At 36.5% G+C, this 22,055-nt stretch overlaps 1 protein-coding gene across 3 annotated transcripts in view; it reads left to right on the top strand.

The window, feature by feature from the left end:
• FGF14 (fibroblast growth factor 14) overlaps positions 1-22,055 on the top strand; it is a 593,789-nt gene that overhangs the window by 447,970 nt on the left and 123,764 nt on the right. For all 3 annotated transcript variants that reach the window (XM_034665441.1, XM_034665442.1, XM_002914849.4), the window contains one exon: positions 20,155-20,265. In XM_034665441.1, coding sequence (XP_034521332.1) covers positions 20,155-20,265 — 111 coding nt within the window. The remainder of the gene's footprint in view (positions 1-20,154; positions 20,266-22,055) is intronic.

Genomic DNA, 22,055 nt, shown 5'->3' with positions numbered 1-22,055 from the left:
GCAAAGCATAGACACTTCCTCTCTGCTGTTAGAATTATCAAGTTAAGAATGTCTTGATCTTAATTAGCTTTTACTAAGACTTTTCTGATGCCCAAATAACATATGTGGCTAAATGGTAAACAATTAGGGTGAGGACCATTTTCCTTTGTTTTTAAAACACTTTTTGAAGAATGTACAAAGAGAACTTATATGGAAATCTTCATATCAAAAGTCTTCCTGTGATACTTGGCACTTTTCCTTAGGGGAAAATGATGGCTTTAAATAAGGGATATATTTTTAAAAACAGCAAATAAATCTAAAACAGAAGCTGTTTCTTTTACATCTTTGTATTGACAATGAGTTGTCCATTTCCTTATTATTTTCTCTTCTCTGCTCTGCAAACTCTAGATATCTTAAACCTTAGCCACTGATACTATTAACAATGATACTATAAGTCCTATCAAATAATTGAATGACTTTTCTTTGTCCATGGCTCAGTCTCTGCTTGTGACGTACACACTCTCGTGCTCTGTGCTTATATGTAAAGCTCTATTCTGAGTCTTCTTTTTTTTTTTTAAAGATTTTATTTATTTATTTGACAGAGAGAGACAGCCAGCGAGAGAGGGAACACAAGCAGGGGAAGTGGGAGAGGAAGAAGTAGGCTCCCAGCAAAGCAGGGAGCCCAATGTGGGCCTCGATCCCGGAACGCCAGGATAACTCCCTGAGCCCAAGGCAGAGGCTTAACGACTGAGCCACCCAGGCGCCTCTACTCTGAGTCTTCTTCCCCATCTCTCATGTGCCCCATCAGAAGTCTAGATCAGAAGATAACTCTGTGAAGGGCATGGAATAAATGAAAACTTTATAATTATTTACTGCTAAATCCAGCAGCTTTGCAAACAGGGATCAAAACCTAGATTTACAACATACTGCGTGAACATGGTCAAATTCCTCATCTGGTTAAGTCTCAAACTATACATATATATTTAAGTAAATAAAATTAGGGTAATAACAATTGATTTGTATAGTTTTCTAAGGATCATGTTAAGTAATGTTTACACAATTCTGAGTATTGTGCTTGACACATACTGAGTAATAACTAAGTGATGGTTATCATTATTATAGTTACTACCGTTACCAACACTCCTACTATTTCCTATTGGAATATACAGAGCAGAGCATGAGGGCCATTCCCGCTTAGTGGGAAGCATGGAGAGGTGGGGAGGGAGAAGAATGCATCTTGATATCTCTAAGAATAAGGGTGCTTTTTGGAAAGAGGGAGCTCTGAAAAGTTCCCCTGGGATGCTCCCATCTGAATGCTCCTCGAACTGTGCATCTAGCATCAGGTGATTTTTTACACCTCTGAGGATAGGGATGGGCAAGGGCATTGTGAGAGTCCAGGCATCTAGAGCATGCTGACTGGTAGATGCCCTATAGGGAAAGAGGTGCAGAACAGAGGATAGAGGGTCTCTCTACAAACTACCATCTCCCTGTATTACTGTTTCCAATTTCACCAAAGATTTGGATATTGGATATTCCAATTTAAATTTCCATAAAAGGAACAATGACAATAAATGACAGAAGAGGAGGAAAATTTAACCCCATTCACCCTCTCCTAAATGCCAACTATCATTCTCAAGCCCGTATATACCTGATGTCATTAGTGGTCCTACCTTGATGGGTAGACGTTATCTCACTTGTGTTCATACAGATGAGAAAACAGGTTCTGAAAGATTAGGCACTTATCCAGCTCATCAATCTGGAGAGAGAGTAACTGGCTCCACCTTTGCCCCATATCCCATCCTATCTGGAGTCAGGCCTGCAGATGTCTGAGCAGAGGGCTGGCGGAAGCATGTGCACCAATCTGGCTGAATGTTTTCCTGTACATGGTATCACCAGGGTAGTTCCAGGGTTCCCGGTGATCTTGTCTGCTTTCATGGATGTACAGAGGCATAAATTCTGTTCTCTGACTGGGAAACATTTTGTTCCAGCATGTAGGCTGTGTGGGAGTAGAGCATTGTTGTTACAACCCATATTGTTATAACCTATTTTATGCTGTCCTCTCTGAGATTTGAGGGTTCTTTTTTTAGTTCCAATTTTATTTAAAGCTTTGTCTTTCTGGGATGACCTTATGAACTACAGATCTCACTTTAATGGAGGGACTTAAATGAACAGCAGTCACCAAACGGCTCTCCCTGGTACACTGCAGAGAAAAGCAGACACAAAGCTTTCATAAAGGAGTCCTGAGAAGTCAGAATTGGTCTGTTTCACAAGATCAGTGTTTTCTCAGGTGAGCCAGGAAATGCTTTTTGCAAATGGAACTTATTGGTATTCCATAGACGTGAGCTGATGAGGACAGAAACAAGAATGCCACACCTCCTCCCAAAAAAGGCTCTGAAATCAGCACATAAGCACTCCTTACCTTGTGTTCAGGCCTTGACATGAGTCAAGATTTATATCAGAAGATAACTGGAATACTTTTCACTATGGAGGAGCTATGTTTTGTTTTAATTGAGCTTTAAATAAATAAATAAATTGAGTTTTAAAACTCAACAAAGATGCTTTCATAAAATATACAAATCAAGGAAATAAAGACTGTTCTCCACTGGGAGAATAAGAGACCTTTTCATAATAGGGGATATCCAGGAGCGGCCTTGATACAGGGTACTGTTTAGAGGTGTAGAGGCAGAGGAAATAGTTTGAATACCCATGTGTCTGATCAATATGTGGATGTGTAATTTAACAGCCCCACAAAGCAAAGGTGCTTTCAAAGCCCAACACATGTCCAATTTAGAATCAATGCCAGCCCCTACTAACCGAGCAATAATAAGCAAATGATCCATGTTCTCAGATTCAAATTTTTTTCATATATTCCATGGGTAATACATGGACTAATCATGGAAATAGACAATGTGCATTAAAATTGCTAGGTCAAATAAGCATATAGTAAAGCTTTATTCCCCTTTCATCTGATGAAGCATCACCTTGACACTTTACTTTTAATCAGTGGTTTGCTCTTTGTTTCCCAACATAGAGATGGAGGAATTTCTCCAAATGTGGTTTTGTAAACATGTTCAGTTGTGTCTTTTCTCTTTATTTTTGCATCCCATGATTAAATTTGGGGGCATAGAATAATTCTATAACTGCTTTAAGCTTTAAACTCCAGAAAATATGCATTATATTCCTGATGTTGTGACACAAAATTTACATCAAATTCATTTCTTCAAATATGTTAGTACATGAATAAAGACAAGAGCTATCCAGGGAAGTGGAAATTGCAGCTCAGATTTTTCTCATCTGTTTTTACACTAAATCTGTTTTCACAATAAATGATAAACTTTGTTTTTAATTGATACTCCCTTTGAGGCTTCCTCATGATTATACATAGGTAAGTAGAAATCTATCTTTTAAGAAGTATTTTTTTGTTGTTGCTGTTTTTTTTATCAGAAGATAATCTCAAAAGAAGATGTGGCCTTTTAAAGTTGTCTGTCTTTGGGTTGATTGGGGAGATATTACAGCAATTTGTTTAGCTGCATGAGCATTTCAGAGGGATATTAATAGGGATTCAAAGTTTTTTTTCTATTAATGATCTTTTTGCATATCTGTCTTCATGAAGCAACAGAGCATGCGTGCTTAAAGTATTATTTAAATTAATCCGCTGTGAAAATTCCAGCAGGAATAATCTTGAATGACCTAAAGACCTAAAGTCATAGATTTAACAGAATCAATCTTTATATCTCATTACACACACACACACACACACACACACACACACATACACACACACACACAGCTAACATTCTCTACAGCAAAGCTTAGAATTTTAGATTTGGTAATTTAGAAACATAATCAAATGAGCTTCTCAGGTTTAATCTTTAACATTTATTTTACTGAGCAGTCATTGTGTGTAGAGTAGTGGTCTACAGTGGATAACATTGTCTAAAATGTCACAACATCAGATCATCTCGATTAAGCAAAAACAGACACAACATCTTCTTATCTCTGCACTGTTTAATGTGTCGACTGCTCAGGTTGAGTTTCCTGTGTGCCCAGAGCTGCCTGCAGACTGCCATCAGCCTGGTGTGCCATTATCCCAAATACTCTAAACCTGTCCTGTCCATCAACGTGGCTGCAGAAACTACTTCCCCCGTAAGGACATTCCCCTTACCTGGAAAGCCCTTGCCTCAGTCCACCTTCCACATTCTGGCCTTCTATGAATCGGTTCACACCTCACACTCCCTCTGAGGCTTTCCACCAACCACTAGCCCTTAGTAATTTTGTCTACACCTCACTTGTTTCAGTTCATTACAAAGGATTCCCTCTTCTTTGGCTGGTGGTATTCTTGAATGAACATTTAAGTCTTTTATTATTGTTGATCTGTTTTCTATCCCATCCAACTTGAAGTCCACATAAAGTTGTAAATTCCTTAAGAAAGAAAACAACGTAGATTTCCTAGTGGATTTGGGTCTTTTGTCTGGAGTTGGATCTAAAGGAGGAGTGTGTGTGTGTGTGTGTGTGTGTGTGTGTGTGTGCTGAAGGACTGAACCAAGATTTAAAAATTGGTAAGAATGTTGGAATTTCTATTCCCTAAAAAGTTATATTGCAAAAGAAAAGATCAAATAACAGGCATGGTCATGCACATAGTTAAGTGGTGTTTCTCTGAATAGTGTTTCAAAGTATCGCTTTTCGTTTTGCTTGTGCTATTCTTTGTCATTTGAGACCCCCCTCACTGAGGTGTAAGTGCAGACCTTTCAGATCCCATCCTCCTTTGAGGCTTCAGCTCTTCTGGTTCTTCTCTAGGACACTGTGATTTTTTTTCAGGGGCCCATTCCAGATCAGCTACAGGTCAGAAAGGCTTTTGGGCAAAGAGAAACTTCACACATTGAATGGAGCGGTGCTCCCCAAGGGGTACCTTTCCCAGCATTGTTTCTCTTTTTTTTAGAAATTAAAAATATGGATCTGGTGCCAAAGCTACAAACCATAAATCCAATTTAAGCAAAGGACTTAAATTATATGAATTAAAATTATATGAATTATATGAACTAAAGTAAGAGTTAAAGAAACTTGAAATAAAAAAAAAAAAAAGAAAATTGAATACATAATCTGCAAATTTCCTCCCAGACTTGAGTAGGTTTCACTTCTGTTAAAATATGCCTGGCTTGTCTGCGGCTCCACACCCCACAGTTCATTTTATGATTTATCAAAACAGTCTCAATCTTTCGACTCTTATAGATTTCAGTCTTCTAAACCTTTGCTCTAATAAACAAGATCTATCTGCTTTCCTTTAACAACTTAGCAAGAAATAATTTCCTTTCTCCACCCCCTCCCCACATCCTCTCTAGTGCCCACTCTGCTCCAATTCCTAATTGTCCATTGTCCAACCCCTCGGGAGAGGAAAGGGATAGAGCTTGCCATACTTCTTCACGTGTGCAAGGGGTGGGACCATAGTCCTAAACTGGTCCCTTGCCAGTGATGATGACTTCCATTTTGAAAAAAATGAAGTCTTTTTCTCATATTTGTTTTGTATCCTTATATGAATTTTTTTTTTCCAAAGCAGGGCTGAAATTAGAGCATTCGAAGCAGTAATTCTCTCCCCGGTTCCCTGGACAGACAGCCATCTAATCTCTCCCTGAACACTTCAGTGCCAGGGAAGCCAGTACTTTGTGGGAGAGTTGATTCTTTCTGTCACTGGACAGCTCAGTTTCTCCACCTTTATGAATCCATTTATTCGTTTATTAACCATTTATTTATTGAGCGCCTATTATATGACAGGCAATGTTCTAGACACCTGGAATATAGTAGTGATCACAGAGATGACAGTCAGCACCTTCGCTTAGGCTCAATCTTGGTGTCACTCTATTTATGTCTTATTTTCTTCTTTCAAAGCAAGACTAAATAATTCCACTCTCTGTCTTCATGACAGCCCCACAAATATTGGAAAACAACTAAATTCACCTACTTCAGCTTAAACATTTTCTAATACAGTTTTGCCTGGGTCCGCCATGTCAGTCACTGACCTCTAATCTGTCAGTGTCCCCTCACTGTGTGCTTTCAGTGAGTCACCATGACCTCTGTGTGCTCTGAGTTCACAGGGGTCCTCAACCAGAGCCAGGCTGAGTGGTACAGGAGAGACAGGGAGCCAGACTCCGGAGGCTTCAATGAAGGCTCCATCATATCCTTCCTGTGTTATCTTGGGTGAGACTGATACCCCTCTGTGCCTCGGCTTGTTCATGTGTGAAGTGAGGATAATAATGCCACCTACCTCAAAAGGTTGCTATAGGATTAATGAGTCAATATAGATGAAACACTTAGAGTAGTTCCCAGCCCAAAGTATGTGCTCAGAGGGTGACCGCTGTTATTCTTCCTACTGTTACAATTTGTGTTGGCCCTTTCTGTTCCTACAGCCTCATTATTTCAGAAGCCACATCATATGTTGGCTTATGGATGCTGGGGATAATGATGGCAATCTGCTCTGGCTATAAGTCTCTCTCAGCTCCTAGCAGAGAGCCTGGAATAAAGTAGATGTTCAAGAAATGCCTGCTGAATGAGCCAGTTAGATATCCTGGCTTTTGAACATACATTTAAACAGAACATGGAAAGGATTTGTTCTCTTGTTTTCCAAGTTGAATTGATCTATTCCTGTAGCTATATTGTACAGTATTAGTGATTGATGTGCCATTAAGGGTTCTTTGAGGAAATTGTTATGAAATGCCGTTTATTTTAAGCCTTGATAAATAAAAATGGTAAGAGGCACCACTTCCTGATAAATTATGCACAAGGTTTGGGTTTTCAATATACGTAGACCTTGTCACAACTGAATTCTAAATCCAAGGCTAAATTCTGCATCATCCTTTATGGAACTTCCACATTGATTTCCAGGAGTTTTGTTTTGTTTTCTTTTCTTTTCATGACCTTTGGTTTAAATGTTTTTCCTCTGTAGTTGAAAGTGTCCGTGTCAACTGTAATGAATAGGTATCTTTCAATGCCTTCTTCCTGCTCCCTACCCTGCTGCTTTAGAGGTTCTGGACAGAGTGGCCTTGGTTCACAAAAGAGTTTATGACTGTCATCTCCTCCTAGAAGCAGCTGGAAGACAAATGTCTGAAGCAGAAACTTAGAAGGAAGCAGAGCTCAAATAACTGTACCTTCCTTAAGTGGGAGCAGCCTTACAGGATTTATCAGTACCACCTTCAATTTTCATGCAGCCAGCTCTGCTCCTTGGGTGGAGGTCTCTGTGTAGCTTTCGATGTGAACAGACAAAATGGGATTATACCTGCTTTGAAATACTATTTCTCAAATGCATGAACCTCAACTCTGGAGAAGGTATTGATTAGTCCTTGTCATGTGCAGTGATTTTCTGAAATTCCACTACTTTCCTGATTATTTTCTTGGCATAGTACACTCAGGGAAATTCTTCCTGACGCTGAAGCAAATATGTGCTTAAAAGTTAAAAACATATTTTTTCATGCAAAGTTCCCAGTTTACTCCTCGACAATTTCTCTTAAGAAAGCTAATAAAACTATGCATCGACCATAATTCTTGTTTACATGGCTAATGCAATATCATATATTGTTTGCAATATAACTTTCACTGAAAGCCTTTGGATACTTTCATTTCAACAGATGCCCTTGATTCCTTAACATCATACTTTTGTCATTCTAATCCTCAATTTTAGATAATATAGTAACAGCTGGAGAGCAAATTAAAATGACCTGCTATGGGTCTGTTTGGCTGTGAAAATTCCATGAATGAGTCAAATAGTAGTTTTCAGACTCCTTACGTTTAGGAAATCCCATTTCTAGTTTCTGAAAGGAAAAGTGAATCGTAGTTTGTAGTGATTTAACTGAGTATATTATATTTAACATATGACACTCTAAGCCTTAGGCTTCCCCCCCACATATCCTTACTAATTTCCTGTATATTTGTCACATAATTTTTTTGGGAATAGAGTTGAAATTTCTGACTATAATTTTGTGTTTTTCTATTTCTCCTTGAGGCTGCATTGATTTTTGCTTCATGTCATTGAAACTCTGTCAGTTAACACATAAACATTCAGGATTCTTATGTATTCTTAAAGAACTGACTCCTTAATCATTATGAAATAATCTGTTTTTATCCACTGTAAGGTTCTTTATCCTGAAATTTCTTTTGTCCTTTATTAATAATCATTGATGCTTTTTATCCTTTTGTTTTTATTTTTAATAACTCTACTAAGGTATGATTGTCATAAAATTATCTGTACATATTTAAAGTGTATTATTTTATGAGTTTGACATAAGAAACCACAATCACACTCAAGATTATGAATATGTCCATCACCCCAAAAGTTTCCTTATGCCTCTTGGCACTCCTGACTTCCTGTCCCTCACTGGCTTTTGCCAATTTCCAAAGTCACAGATCCTGTTTTTGTCATTTTATATTTGTTCAAATTTTATAGAATATTGTATGAATGGAATCATGTGACTTTTATTCAACGCAATTATTTTGGAATCCACCCATTTTGTTGCATTTATCAATAGTTCACTCCCTGTTTTTTGCTGAGTAGTATTCCATTGTATGGCTATACCATGGTTTGTTTATCCATTCATGTGTCACATAGACATTTGGCTTGTTTCCAGTTTGGGGATATTACAAATAATAACAAATAAACGTTCACATATAGGGTTTGTGTGGACATATGCTTTCATTTCTATTGGGTAAATATCTAGGAGTGGAATGGCTGGATTATGTTGGCAGGTTTATGTTGAACATTTTAAGAATCTGCAAACAGCATTCTATAGTGGTTGGAGCACTTTCTATTCCTCTCTTTAGTGTATGTGAGTTCCAGTTTATCCACATCTTTGCCAACAATTGGTCTGGTATTCTTTTTAATTTTAATCTCCTAATATTGTGCCTTTAACCCATTATGGTTTTAATTTTCATTTCCCCAGTGACTAGTGATGTTGTTCAACTTTTTGTGAATATCTTTTTCAGCCACAAATATTCTCTGATAAAATACTCTATGGTTCTGTGCATTTGTTTTATTGGAATGCTTGTTTTCTTACTATTGAGTTTTAGTCTTTATGTATTAGTGGATACAAGACTTTATTCAGGTGTAAAGTATGCAAATATTTTCACCCTGTCTGTAACTTGTCTTTAAGTCTTTTAACAGTTCATTTTGAAGAGAGGAAATTTTTGAACTTTTGTGCAGTTAGCTTTAATCAATGTTTTCTTCAATGGATCATGCTTTTGGTGTCATATCTAAGACCAGAATAGGGTATACTATTCAAGGAGCTCAGGGCAAAATGAAAATGCAGGGGCTATGGTTAAAAAATTATTAATAATTTCAACACAGTATCAACAGAACATTAAAGTAAATGTGGGGCTTCCTGATAGTATATGGTATATATTCAAGTACATATAGTATAGTTCCATTTCTCCTCTCTTGTCATACATTTCACTTTTACACTTTATAAACTCCACAGTGCACTATTATTTTTGCTAAAAAGTCAATTATCTTCTAAAGAGATATAAATAACCAAAAAAAAAAGAGAATGTATTTGGTTTTTTTAAAATTATTTTTTCTCTATGGGTTTCATTTGGAATATCTATTGCTGCCTTCAAGTTTATCCTTTGCATTTCTGCAATTCCTAATCTGAAATTAATCTCATCCAATGTCCTTTTTTTTTTAATTCTACAACTTGTATTTTTCATCTATAGAAGTTCATTTTGGGTCCTTTCTATGTCTTCTATGTCTCTACTTAACTTTTTGAATTATGAAATACAGTTATAATGACTGCATGTCTTTGTCTAATATTCTAACATCTGAGGAAGTTCTAGGTCAGTTGGATTTATTGATTCTTCCCCTTGTTATAGGTAAAATCCCTCTGTTTCTTTGCATGCCTGGTAATTTTTTATTGGATTCCAAATATTTTGAATTTTACTTTGTTAGGGGCTCAAAATTTTTGTATTCCCATAAATATGCTTGAGCTTATTCTAGGATGCACTTAATTTCCTTTGAAATGGTATACTCTTTTTGGTTCTTGCTTTTAGAATTGTTTAGGTGAGACTGAAGCAGTGCTCAGTCTAGGTCTAATTTTTCTCCACTATTGAGATAAGACCCTATCTATGCTCTGTCCAATGCCCCATGAATTATGAATTTTTGCAGTCTGACCAGTGGGAATAGGCGATATTTCCAGTCCTGTGTGTTTTTGTATCAGTGTTACCTTAAATCCTCTCAGAAGTTTTTCCCCAGCCTGGAATAGTTTCTTTACACAAATTGCAGATCAGTACAGAGCTGAATTCTCATGTAAACCTGCAGATCTTGGAAGTTCTCTCTTTCAGCAGTTATCTCTTTTCCAATACTCTAGATACCATCTACCTTGGCCTCTGTGGACTCTCAGCTCAATCTCTTCAATTTAGAAAGTCCACTGGGCTGCCCTCCTTTCACCATGCCCTGGAATCTCTCTCAGGAAATAGGACTCACCTCATTTCTTTCCCATCTCTCAGGGACTACTTTTTTTCATTTCCTGATGTCCAGTATCTTGCAAAATTCAGTATGTCAATTTTTTATTATTTCATGTGAAAGGGTACTTTCCCTGTTATTCTATCTTGGTCAGATGTTGAAGTCACTTTTTAAAGAAAGTCTTCACAACTATTAAGCTCTCCCAGATTATGGCATATGGTTCACATAACATTCACATTCTTTTTCAGTCATATTTCCAGTATTGAAATTTGTTCGTTATGATAGTATTTGACCATAGAATATTAGTGAACGTTAATAGTACTCTTGGGCCTTTGTTCCTCAAGCCATTCAGTTATGTTTGATTAGCCTCAAACTTTATGAAGAACATAGTGAGAGGCATGATTAATATTTATAATATGAAATTATATTTTATCTTATAATAAGTATAAAATGGCTTTTTGGTTGAGCAGCATGAAGTGAAAGGATTATCAAAATTAAAGAATGTGATTTTGTCCACTTAAATGGCAAAGTAAAACCTTTTTTCCCCTACTTTTTTCTATTTGGTGTGTGTGTGTGTGTGTGTGTGTGTGTGTGTGTGTCTGTGTGTGTGTGTATGTGTGTTTCTTTATTGTTAAAAAAGTATCATAAGTTCAATTTCCAACTTGTCAGTATTTTGAGATGGCACAGATTCCCTTCAGAATTCCAAGGAGGTTTGTGGCAGTTACCAATAGTAGTTTTCTTAATTAAAAAATCCTGTAATTAAGAAATAGAAAGAAGTTTATCATTGAACATTTGGAGACTAGCTTAATAAGCATGGAATATTCTGGTAATTTATCTAGAAAGTACTTATTGCAAATATATTGCTAAGATTTTGAACACTCCTTTGGGATACTTATCTGAAAACAGCATTAGGAACACAAATCCCAAAATGCATATTTAGAGTTAAAAAATAAATATCATTTAGATAACAACTAAACTGAGGGATCTTAGATTCCACTTTTCCTATGACAATAGCATTTGAAAATTTAAGTAAAATGCTTAGTTATTTGCTTGGCAATCTAGGAAATATTATGCTGTCAGTCAGCTAGCAGCATGGTTATTCCTGATACTTAGACTAATGTAAAGGAGTTGGTATAAAATATCCTCAAAGTAGTATTGTTTCTCTTAGTATTTGATATTGTTGGTGAAGAATCTGAACATGAATAATGTGTTCATATTTGTAAGTGCTGCAGATACCACACAGAGTGACACATCAGCACATGGAATGAGACAGAGCATAGTGCTTCCTTGCTTATGCATGTATGTGTTCTGGCCAGGAGGAAATGAAGTCATTCATAAATTAAGAATCCATGACAGAATATATTATCAGCAAAACTTTCTCTAGATGTAATAATTATAATGATTGACTTGAATCCCAATGTTGTCACTGAAGGACACATATTTTTCTTTTAGAGAGAGAAGACAGAGAGCATGCAAGGGAGGGGCAGAGGGAGAGGGAGAGAGAGAAAGTTTGAAGCAAGGCCCCATGCCCAGTGCAGAGCCCAATGTGGGGCTCAATTTCATGACTCTGAGATCAAGACCTGAGCCAAAATCAAGAGTCAGATGCCAAACTGACTGAGCCACCTAGGCACCCCACATACTTTTCTTTTTAAAATATGCACAATAATTTTTATATTATCTTTTGCAATTATATAATTAACATTTGTAATTTATTTTTAAATATATAATTACAATTTAGAAGAAATAAGTTCGCAAACCAGAAAACACAATGTGTAATAATTATTCATCTTTGTAAGTGATGAATAAATAAAGGGAAACAGTAGATCCAACATTTTCAAATTTCATTGTCCAATGCTGAATTATGTTGAGGCCATAGGAGGACCAATGTGTCTCTAATATGTTAGAATCTTGCAATTAGAGAACCTCATTGGAAAATAGTATTGGAAGGGGGTGCTTTCAACTGAGCTCCAAAGATGTTCTTCCTTTTGGAGCTTGTAGGCACTGGATATTCATAAAGCTAGTGAGAGTTCAACCCTGCATTAGGAATCCCAAGAACCACTTAGGTCTGTCTGTTCTTTGGAGCTGAGGGTCAAATATTAAGCAGGATATTATGGCATGCCTTTCCTTTAGTCATCTTCTCAAATATTTTCCCCAAGAAGAGGCTCTACCCACAGTTGTTTCCTTAATATACTTCATTAAGAGGGATTTTTTTGGCCAAAATAGTTTTGGAAAACAATTTTTTTTAATTATTGGTGTTTCCATTTCAAAACCCATATTTTTCTTTATCTCAAGCATACTCTGCTCTTCCAATTCTTAAATAAGATACAAAAAATCCATCTTGCCTTGAATGCCATTTAGGGTTTACATATAGATTCTTTTAAAGACAAAGTGAATTCAGTCATTTGATATTTTCTCTGTGCAAAGTATAATGATAGGCTACTCTGAATAACATATGATGCAAATTATCAAGGGATTTATCATGTATTTGCCGGGCAGGAAGACACAAAAACCCAATAATTTCAGACATGACTAATTGGCATAAAGCCATATTATACATTCTCCCTTTCCCTTTCAGTAAATACCGAGCTCTTTGAGGGCCAGAACTGTTTTTTTATGCAAGATTCTATCTCTAGTCCCTACAAGCATAAGATTCTGGTGTGCAGCGGTGGACAGCCTATTCTAGGCTATGCAACCAACAGTTAAAGTTGAACAGACCTAGTAATGCATTGGATTGGGTTGGTGGATTGGGGGACCACTCTGAAATAGCTGAAATAAGGTTCCTAGCGGGATGGGCCCCTGAGGTAGCATGGGGGCAATTTCCAGAGGAAGTTGAATGCCATCCTAAGGATGGCATTAACAAAAAGATAGAGCAGGTTTTCACATACCTTTAGTTTATTCATCATTTTCCTAGTGTCCCCACCCCACCTTCATTCTCAGCCCTTTGGAAGAGCTCCTGATATGGTTTATTTTTATGGCTGAATTATATGATAATTTATGGCTTTGGGTAAATTATTCAAAATGCTATTTTCTGCTACTAGGAGTGCCAAAATCTAATTAGATCTGCCACAAAAATGTCTATTCCAAAAGTTGCTTTTTACTCTGTAAAAAACATGTGATTTTTCCATAGCTAATAGAGGAGTGACATTTAAGAACCCGCGCTGATAACCAGCTAGTACCGAGACTTACGTGTAAACAAACACAGTGTGTGTGATGTATATACATTTTTATATTTGCTATATAAAAACACACACCATATTGTGAATTTTCCAATTTAAATAATGATTAAAAATATATCCACCATTCTAAGGATTATCCCGATTTCTCTTTTGTCAGTCGGCACATTGCATGAAAACAATTTGTGACAGTGATTGATTTAAATGAAACTACTTCTGAGAGAGTGATTGTTTTAATTAAAAATGTTGGGTTTTTTTTTTTCTTGTATTTGAAGACAGTTGAACTGATTTGCATTTCTTTCAGTTTTGAGTGTTGAGGCTAATATATTATGAGACATTTTTTTTCTTGAAACACATGCACATTAGCTTTCATTATTTCTACTTTAATTAATGTCAGAGAGCATAGTTAGTACAGAGTTTCAGACAAGGAGTATCCTCAAAACATTTCTAGTAAAATGTGCAAGTAAAATGTGTTATACGGTAAGCATAACAAAAGAGAAAATAGAAGGAAAAAGGATAATTAAAACAAAGTTGTCATATATTCTTAAGCAGAGTAAATATTCTGAATGCATAAGTATTTTAGGAAAGAATGAAGAACTCTAACAGTTTTATGAGTTGGAAAATATTTTTGCATTTTTTGTATGGCTAGCTGAAATCTAGGTGAGGGATTTCAGATATTTATTTTCCTTCAGTTATTAATTGAGAGTCAAGGTTATAGGGGTTTCAGATATATCAGTACAAAAACAAAACCCTTGTTCTTGTAGGGCTTGTATTTACCATTCACTGGAAGAATGTCACCAAGCCTTCTTATCCTATTAGTTTAATGAAAAAAAAATGAACATGTACCTCAGTATAAGCTTGTTTCACACATGTAATATTTTCACTGTTTAATATCTCAAGGCATACTATTCACTTGGGATGATGTTCTGTTTTTATCATAGTAGATATCCTAACATTTTCACACTTTTGGCTGGCTTCATGTTAGATCTGAATAGGTAGGTCATCGTTGCTTTTGTTACTTATTTGTATACTTGTTTTTACCCACATAACCCATATGGAAGGTTGGTCATCTTTGCTATTTTCTTGGTGTTAGATTTTTTTCTTTTAGTATCACCATTAATCCATCCTATCTCTGTTGGATTTTTTTCCCTAAAATATCTCAACTTTAGTTAAACTAGATAATATAACTTACACATCTTCTTAACCTAGAAGGTATAAACTTCAGCATATTGCAAAGCACTCATTGAGAACAATGACTGGCAGCCAGGGTCACAGTGTCAGCCCCTCAGAATTATAGGATGCCCCAACCTGACTCAGGTTCTTCAAGGACCTCATGTGACATGCCACCCTGAAGACTCTGAAGTCAAGTCATGTTAACTATTATCAAAGCTTATTTCTTTTTTCATTTTTGGAGATGATGACCAAACCGCAAGTTCTACTACTGGGTCTTTACGTGCTGCGATCCATTGCCTTTCCCTCCTTGTTGGGGAGAGACAGCCCACTTCGGATGCTCTTTTCTGAGAGACTTGTGCTTCTACTGCAGCTGCGCAGACTGGGTCCTGTCCATTCTGGCAGTCATGTGAGATAGTTTTGGTTCCTTTTGTCAATGTTTCTCTCGCAGAATCATGAAATAATACATGTAAGTGAGCTGTCCAGCACATATTAGGCTGAAGTTGAGACTTGCTGTAGAGTGAGAACATGGAGGGTTTGTTCTCCTCTACACAGTAGATCTAGAAACTTAGTCATACCATTGCCTGACCACATATAACTGATGCGGTTGTTTTCTCAGGAAAATTTTTCATTTTCTTTTGTTTTGTGTTTGCTATGATTATTTAGGGCTTTGAGGAAAGGTTTTGTTTTCTTCTGTTCTAATTATTTGGAAGAGTGACCTCAAGCTATAAGTGGCCACATTGCACAATGGCCAGTTTTATAAGTGAGGATCATAGTGAAGGATTTGTGGATATGTGACTGTGCACAAAGAGAAACTAATACGTGGAATCCTTGAAAATTGGGGGCAACCAGTTAATCTACAACAGTAATATGTATTTGGGTTATTTGCATATAGGTATGCAATATCATTTGCAAGGATGTATGAAATGTTATTTTTACACATCCTTTGTCAAAAGGCATTAATAAGTTTTATTAAATCTGTATTTTCAGAAATTATAGGAAATTTTTAAAATAATAAAATGTTGAAAAAGATATATTCTTGTAACCAGCAAAATATATTTATATTTCACATTTTGGTGTGTCCTTTCCATATTTTCCCCCATGGATAATATTTTTTACATAGTTATGCTCATGTTATATGCATATGTGTCATAACACAAAAGTTTATAACATGGAGGATTTATTTTTAAGTTAGAAGTCTGGAAAGTACAGTTACCTGGTCGAAAGTTTTAGACATTTTTCAGGCTTGACTGCCATCCTGGATTTCATGTTGTTGTTCCAAGTTTCACTTTTATTAGTAATATATGAAATTACTAGATAAATTACACTGTAACCCAGGCAGCATTCATTCAAGAAACATATATTGCCCGGCTCCTATTTACTTAGACCCTGGAGATGTAATGGTGAGCAATATCATACATTTCGATTTTCTTCACAAAACTTACAGTGCAGTTTGGAGACAGATGTCAATCATATAATTGCACAAATAAATGAGAAATTCAAATCATGAATCGTAAAGCAAAATACTAACACTTGTTAACCCCCGTGGTGGGTACATAGCCATAGGTTGTATTAGTTCCTGTAACTTTAAATGTATTAAAAACATTTCAAAATGAAAGAATTTTGATGTTTTAAACAATGAGTAATGCCTATGAAGAATGCTCTCATAAAGGCGATCAAAGGAGGAATCTGCACTCATCTGAGGTGTCAGGAAAGTGCCCCAGAGGAAGAGCTGTTGGAGCTGAACTTGAGAAGGAGGAAAAGGAGTTAAATACACAAAGATGTATGCATGTGGGTGTGTGCGCACAGATGTGCAAGGTGGCATCTTTATGCAGGTGAGCGTATTTGAGACAAGAGAAGGTTAAGGGGACATGATACATGTGAGAGATTATGGGGTATTTGCTGGCAGCCCCCGGTGACCCAGGCTGGCCTTCGTGCAGGGGATGGTGTGGAGCAGTAGCAAACCAGGCAGGGCAGGTAAGATGGGGCCCCACGACTGCTGGGCGTGTGAGTAGTTAAGGGGGCAGCCAGAGCCGCTGCATGTTTCCGGATCTGCTGGATTGGAACGGGCCACTGCAGGTGGGATGACCACCTAGGAGAGGCCGTGAGGGAGTGAAGTGCTGCTGGCAGTGAAAATAGAACAGGGGGAAGTAAGGGAAATTGCGAAGACAGCATCCGCACGAACCAGGCAACTGTTCAGGTGGCATGACTAAGGCAAGCTCGGTGTTGATCTGAGCGACTGAGACAGTTCACATGAGTCACTGAGTCAGGGGTACAAGTACCTTCTGGCTGGAGCTGGTAGCAGAGGGAGTTTAAGCCTACAGTATCGGATCTGCAGCCTTGGTGAGGGTTGCACGGGTGGAGATTTATTGGAAATGTGGCCAGTGGCAAAGTGGGGCAGATCGTAGAAGAGATTTTTCAAGCACTTTGATGCTAACTTCATGTTTTTGTTCTTTTTTTTTTATTTTAATGTTTTTTTATTATATTATGTTAGTCACCATACAGTACATCCCCGGTTTCTGATGTAAAGTTTGATGATTCATTAGTTGCGTATAACACCCAGTGCACCATGCAATATCATGTTTTTGTTCTAAATCACAGATTCAGTTCCAAGTATGCAGGATTTGGGTTTAGATACAGCCATGGTTAATCTTTAAAAACCTAGTTTAAAAGAAAAAAAAAAAAAGATTGGTTTGCATTTTATTTTAGGTTTTTTAAAGGTTCTGGTCAATTGTTCAACTTCCAGAGGCCACATGGTGTAGTGGTTATGGGGGCAGGATCGTGTTCAAACACCCGCTGGGCACTTGTCAGTTTTGTGCTCTTTGTCAATTACTCCCTCACTCTGTCTCCACTTCCTCTTCCTCAAACTGGGCTTCCCGTTAAGTAAGTGGTCATGAATTCAATGAGTCAATCCTGCAACGTACTAAGAACAGTGCCCGGCACCTGAGAAGAGCACAATGCTACTATGGTTTCTAAAAAGAAAACATCAAATAATGTGAAACTAGATACATAGATACCAATTTGGTTTCGTTTCTTTGAAATTTAGTAAGAACTCAAAAACACTGTTTTGTATTTTGCTGATACTTCCTTATCAGAAATCAGGCGCGGTCAGGAAGAGCTCACTTAGCCTTATGTCCTCCAGTTTCATCCATGTTGTCACAAATGACACAATTTCCCTCTTTTTAAAGCTGAATGATAGTCCATTGTATATAGATACCTCATTTTCTTTATCCATTCACTCACTCATGGACACTTAAGTTGTTTCCATATCTTGGCTAATGTGAAGAATGCTGTAGTGAATATGGGGGTGTAGATATTTCTTTAAGACCCTGATTTCATTTTCTTTGGCTGTGTACCCAGAAGTGGGATTGTTGGATCAACTGGACTTGGTAGTTCAATTTTTAATTTTTTGAGGAAACCCCATGCTATTTTCCACAGTGGCTGCACCGATTTGCATTCCCACCAACAGTGCACAAGGATTCCCCTTTCTCCACATCCTTATCAATACTTGTTCTCCTTGTCTTTTTGATCATAGAAAAAGAAAAAAAAAAGTGTTCTCTTCTTTTAAGTGTGAGGGAGCTTGTGGGGGTTATATGTCTTGTACTGCCTTGCCTGACCTACTTAATTCAAGTCCAGAAGATGTAGTAAGCTAAAAGGTAGAATTATTAAAAGTAAGTCATTCAGAACATAAAGGGTTTACAGAAGAATTGTCAATCTCTGAAATCCTCTGTATGTCCTCATGACAATTAAGAACCCGCCTTTTTACCTTTGTTCTCTTCTTTTCCATGCCACTTATTTTCAATGATGAGCATAAGTACATTGCAGCATAAATAAGAAAAGAAATCCTTGATACTTAGAGAGTCGGTAGCCCAGTCAAATTTTACTGAGTGATGGGTACACTAAGGTGCAAGAGTAAATGCACATCTTAGAATTGTGTGATTTTTTTTAAAGTTATAACTACAGAGTATGGAACATATATCATACAATCCCAATAATCACTTAGATTTTTCTTCATCCTAGTCTTCTAGAAGCATCTACACGCTTACATTTAGTCACACTGATGTGACGCTATGGTGTTCACGCATTATTCCCCAGATTTTCTTCATTCTCTTGCGATCTTTGAAGAAAATCTGTGTACCATAAAGTCATTTTTCAAATTATTAGTTATATCATATGTGTGTAACAATAGATATTGACATTCTCTTTAATTTCTTGAGCATTAAACAAAAAGCTAAGGGTATTCTGGTTTGGAACAGCCTTTTTTTGGCATGAGTATTTTTTTGTGTTCACCTGTTGGCAAATCCACAAATTTTCGGTCAGTTACAAGATGGTTGCCTTCATTGCTCTGTACCATTCTACTGTTTCGATAGCATGATCTGAGCGCATTTTCATGTCCCATTCAGTGCTTGTGGAGATGTGCCAGTTGCCATGGCGATGTCGAACATCAGATCTAGTCATGAGATGGGGATGGCCTTTGAAAAGCCACATGTAAATATTTATTTTCAAAGGACAACTGGCCTTTTATAAAGCCTGGGTCACCTGAGTGGTTATCTTTTCAGTGCATTGTCAGATGAGAAGTCTGTTACCATATAATTTCCCTTTTTGTTTTAATAAACTTCCACTGTCCTCTATTCTTGGTCCTTTTGGTTAAGAATTAAATCCATGTTAAATAATTTAATTCTCCTTTTTAGTTATAAATCAGTTTAATATGTCTAATTTGTCTGGATTATGACCACAGAGCTGACCCCACAGCATAGGTTTGTTATTATGCCTTACCTGCGCTCAGAAATTGACTTTCCCACTTTTCTATGGATCATGCCTAAGTACCAGATGCTTCCATGCCAGTTAGGGTGACCCTTTAGACATCAAAGAAACATTCTCCGTAACGGATTTTTTTCTAAGAATGCATATCAAAATATTAGTGTGATTTAAGAAAAAAATACAGGTTTTTCACCTTTGGGGATTACTTGTCAAATTAAGTAAAAAGAAAAATCCATTAAAAAGCCTTTAATAAGGTTTCTTAGAGCCAGAAGTTTGCCAAACTCTTGTATGGCCATCTTGAATGATATTAAACTAATTAGTTCAGGATTTAACTAATAACTAAATGAATAGATTCAGTAGCTTAATTGTTTTAATTAATCACTTAAGTCCACATGTTAGTTTTATAAAATGACCCATTTTCTGCAGCTGACAAATGCAGCTTATGACCTTCTATGATTAGTATGCGCCAGGTTTGATAAATACAGAGGAATCTGGGAGACACGGAGTAAAAGGTGCTACTTCTATCAAATGCCCTCTTCTGAAACAGAAAAAAATAAAAAGAATCAGAAAAAGAAATAAGAAACTCTATTGTGACACGTTGTGAGGCTTATGATAACTATGTTTGCCTTTCAGATCCCCAGCTCAAGGGTATAGTGACCAGGTTATATTGCAGGCAAGGCTACTACTTGCAAATGCACCCCGATGGAGCTCTCGATGGAACCAAGGATGACAGCACTAATTCTAGTAAGTGACAACCTCAGGCCACCCACTAACACAGTTGGTAGAAGATACGCTGCTACATAAATGACTTTTTAAAAGTACATTTACAAATATTGGTAATGTTCATTTTTACAAATGTTACACTCTAGAATGCCATTCACAATTTTACTGGACCACATGGATGAACACATGAACAGAGCAAAGCAAGGAGCCTGTCATTTTAAGATAATTAGTTTCTCTTTTTTTTTTTCTCAAAACAATTGGCAGATCCAGCCTTATTGTTACTTTTATCTCATAAAAGTCAAGTAAGTACACTAGTGCATTCAGATGAAAGATGAATCCATGTTTACCTTGGAAATATTTTTATCAGGCCTGTAGCTTTTTAATGATAACTGTGGAAATTCTAAACCTATAAAGATTAGTTGTTTCAAAGAATAGAAGTGTAATTTTTCAAATTTGCATTCAACAAGAAAAGATAGTATCTTTTTTATGGAGAGGACATGAAGGCTCTGTGCCTTTAAATACATTGCACAAAATGTTTCACTATTTTATAGAATTGAGTCTATAATGATTTGTCTTAATTGAAAAGCCACTAACCTTCCATTGTATTAGTGTCTGCCTCCATTTTATTGTTTTTTAATATATAACTTTTCTTTGTATTTTCATTCTGTTGTCCCTCCTTACTCAATTGTCTGTGTTTTTCTTTCCCATTTTCTGTTTATACTGACATTGGATTCCTTTTAATTTAGCACATCAGTTTCAAAATAGACACTTTCTACTGCTCAGGAGAATTAATGAAAAGCAAAAACTTATTTTATTGGAAATATTTATTCACATATTACTAGTGGATCAGGAATGGATATGAATCTTTTCATCCATTTAGCATTTACCCTTCATATGTAGGCCATCATTCCATGAAAAGAAGGGAGGATTTGAATACATAAGACCAAATAATAGGCACTTTATGTTTTCAATTCTAGTAATCAAATTTTCAATAGCACAGAGAGTAGCTAATAACAGAAAGTAGACTGGTTTTGCATTTGGTGTCACTATGTGAAGTGTCAATATTTTCCCAGCCATTGTGTTTACTTTTTAGACTTTGGAATTGCTTCATTTTAAATTTTTCTTTCAACTTTAAAATTTTTCTGTTTGTCTGCATTTTCCTCCTTTTCAATTTCTAATCTTTTTCTCTCTTTGTGTCTATTATGTTATGCTTTTGTCCTTTAAAACTTTTCCCTATCATATTTGTTCATTGATTCTTTGTCATTGTTGCTTATTTCCTTCTTCTATTAGAGAAAGAGAAGATAAACCAATTCAAACACAAGGAAGAAAGAGAAGTTATTTTTACTCATAAGACTGATGTCAACCATTGTTTACTTGTTGGGATTTTGCTATTAGGTTGAACTTTTTAAAAATATAAGGACTTGACCATTTTTTGATCTTAAAAGATGTCAGTTTCTTCTGGTTCAAGCTAATACATGTATGTCTGCTCATTTTCTTCTATCTTTAACTCCTTACCCATTCTTTGACAAAAGACATTCTCTTTTTCTTATGTCTTATACTTGTGGGGGTCATGGACTCCTGAGATTCATAAGTTCTGATGTCTTCAATGGTCTCTGATTTCTTTCAGCCAAAGTCTGGGGGAGCGTGAGGACTAGTTTTCCATAACTCTGATCACTGCAAGAATTAGGACATTCTGACTTAGAACTTGAGGCCATCCCTTATGACAAAGTTTTCAAGAAAGGAAATAAACCATAACTATATATAAATGCTGCTTAGTTGGATTCTCAGGAAAAAAATTTTTTCTTGCAAAG

Source organism: Ailuropoda melanoleuca, chromosome 7, assembly GCF_002007445.2.
Source record: "Ailuropoda melanoleuca isolate Jingjing chromosome 7, ASM200744v2, whole genome shotgun sequence".
NCBI classification, from domain to species: Eukaryota; Metazoa; Chordata; class Mammalia; order Carnivora; family Ursidae; genus Ailuropoda; species Ailuropoda melanoleuca.
Note: the sequence above shows the minus strand (reverse complement) of the source record. Positions and strands in the feature narration are given on the sequence as shown.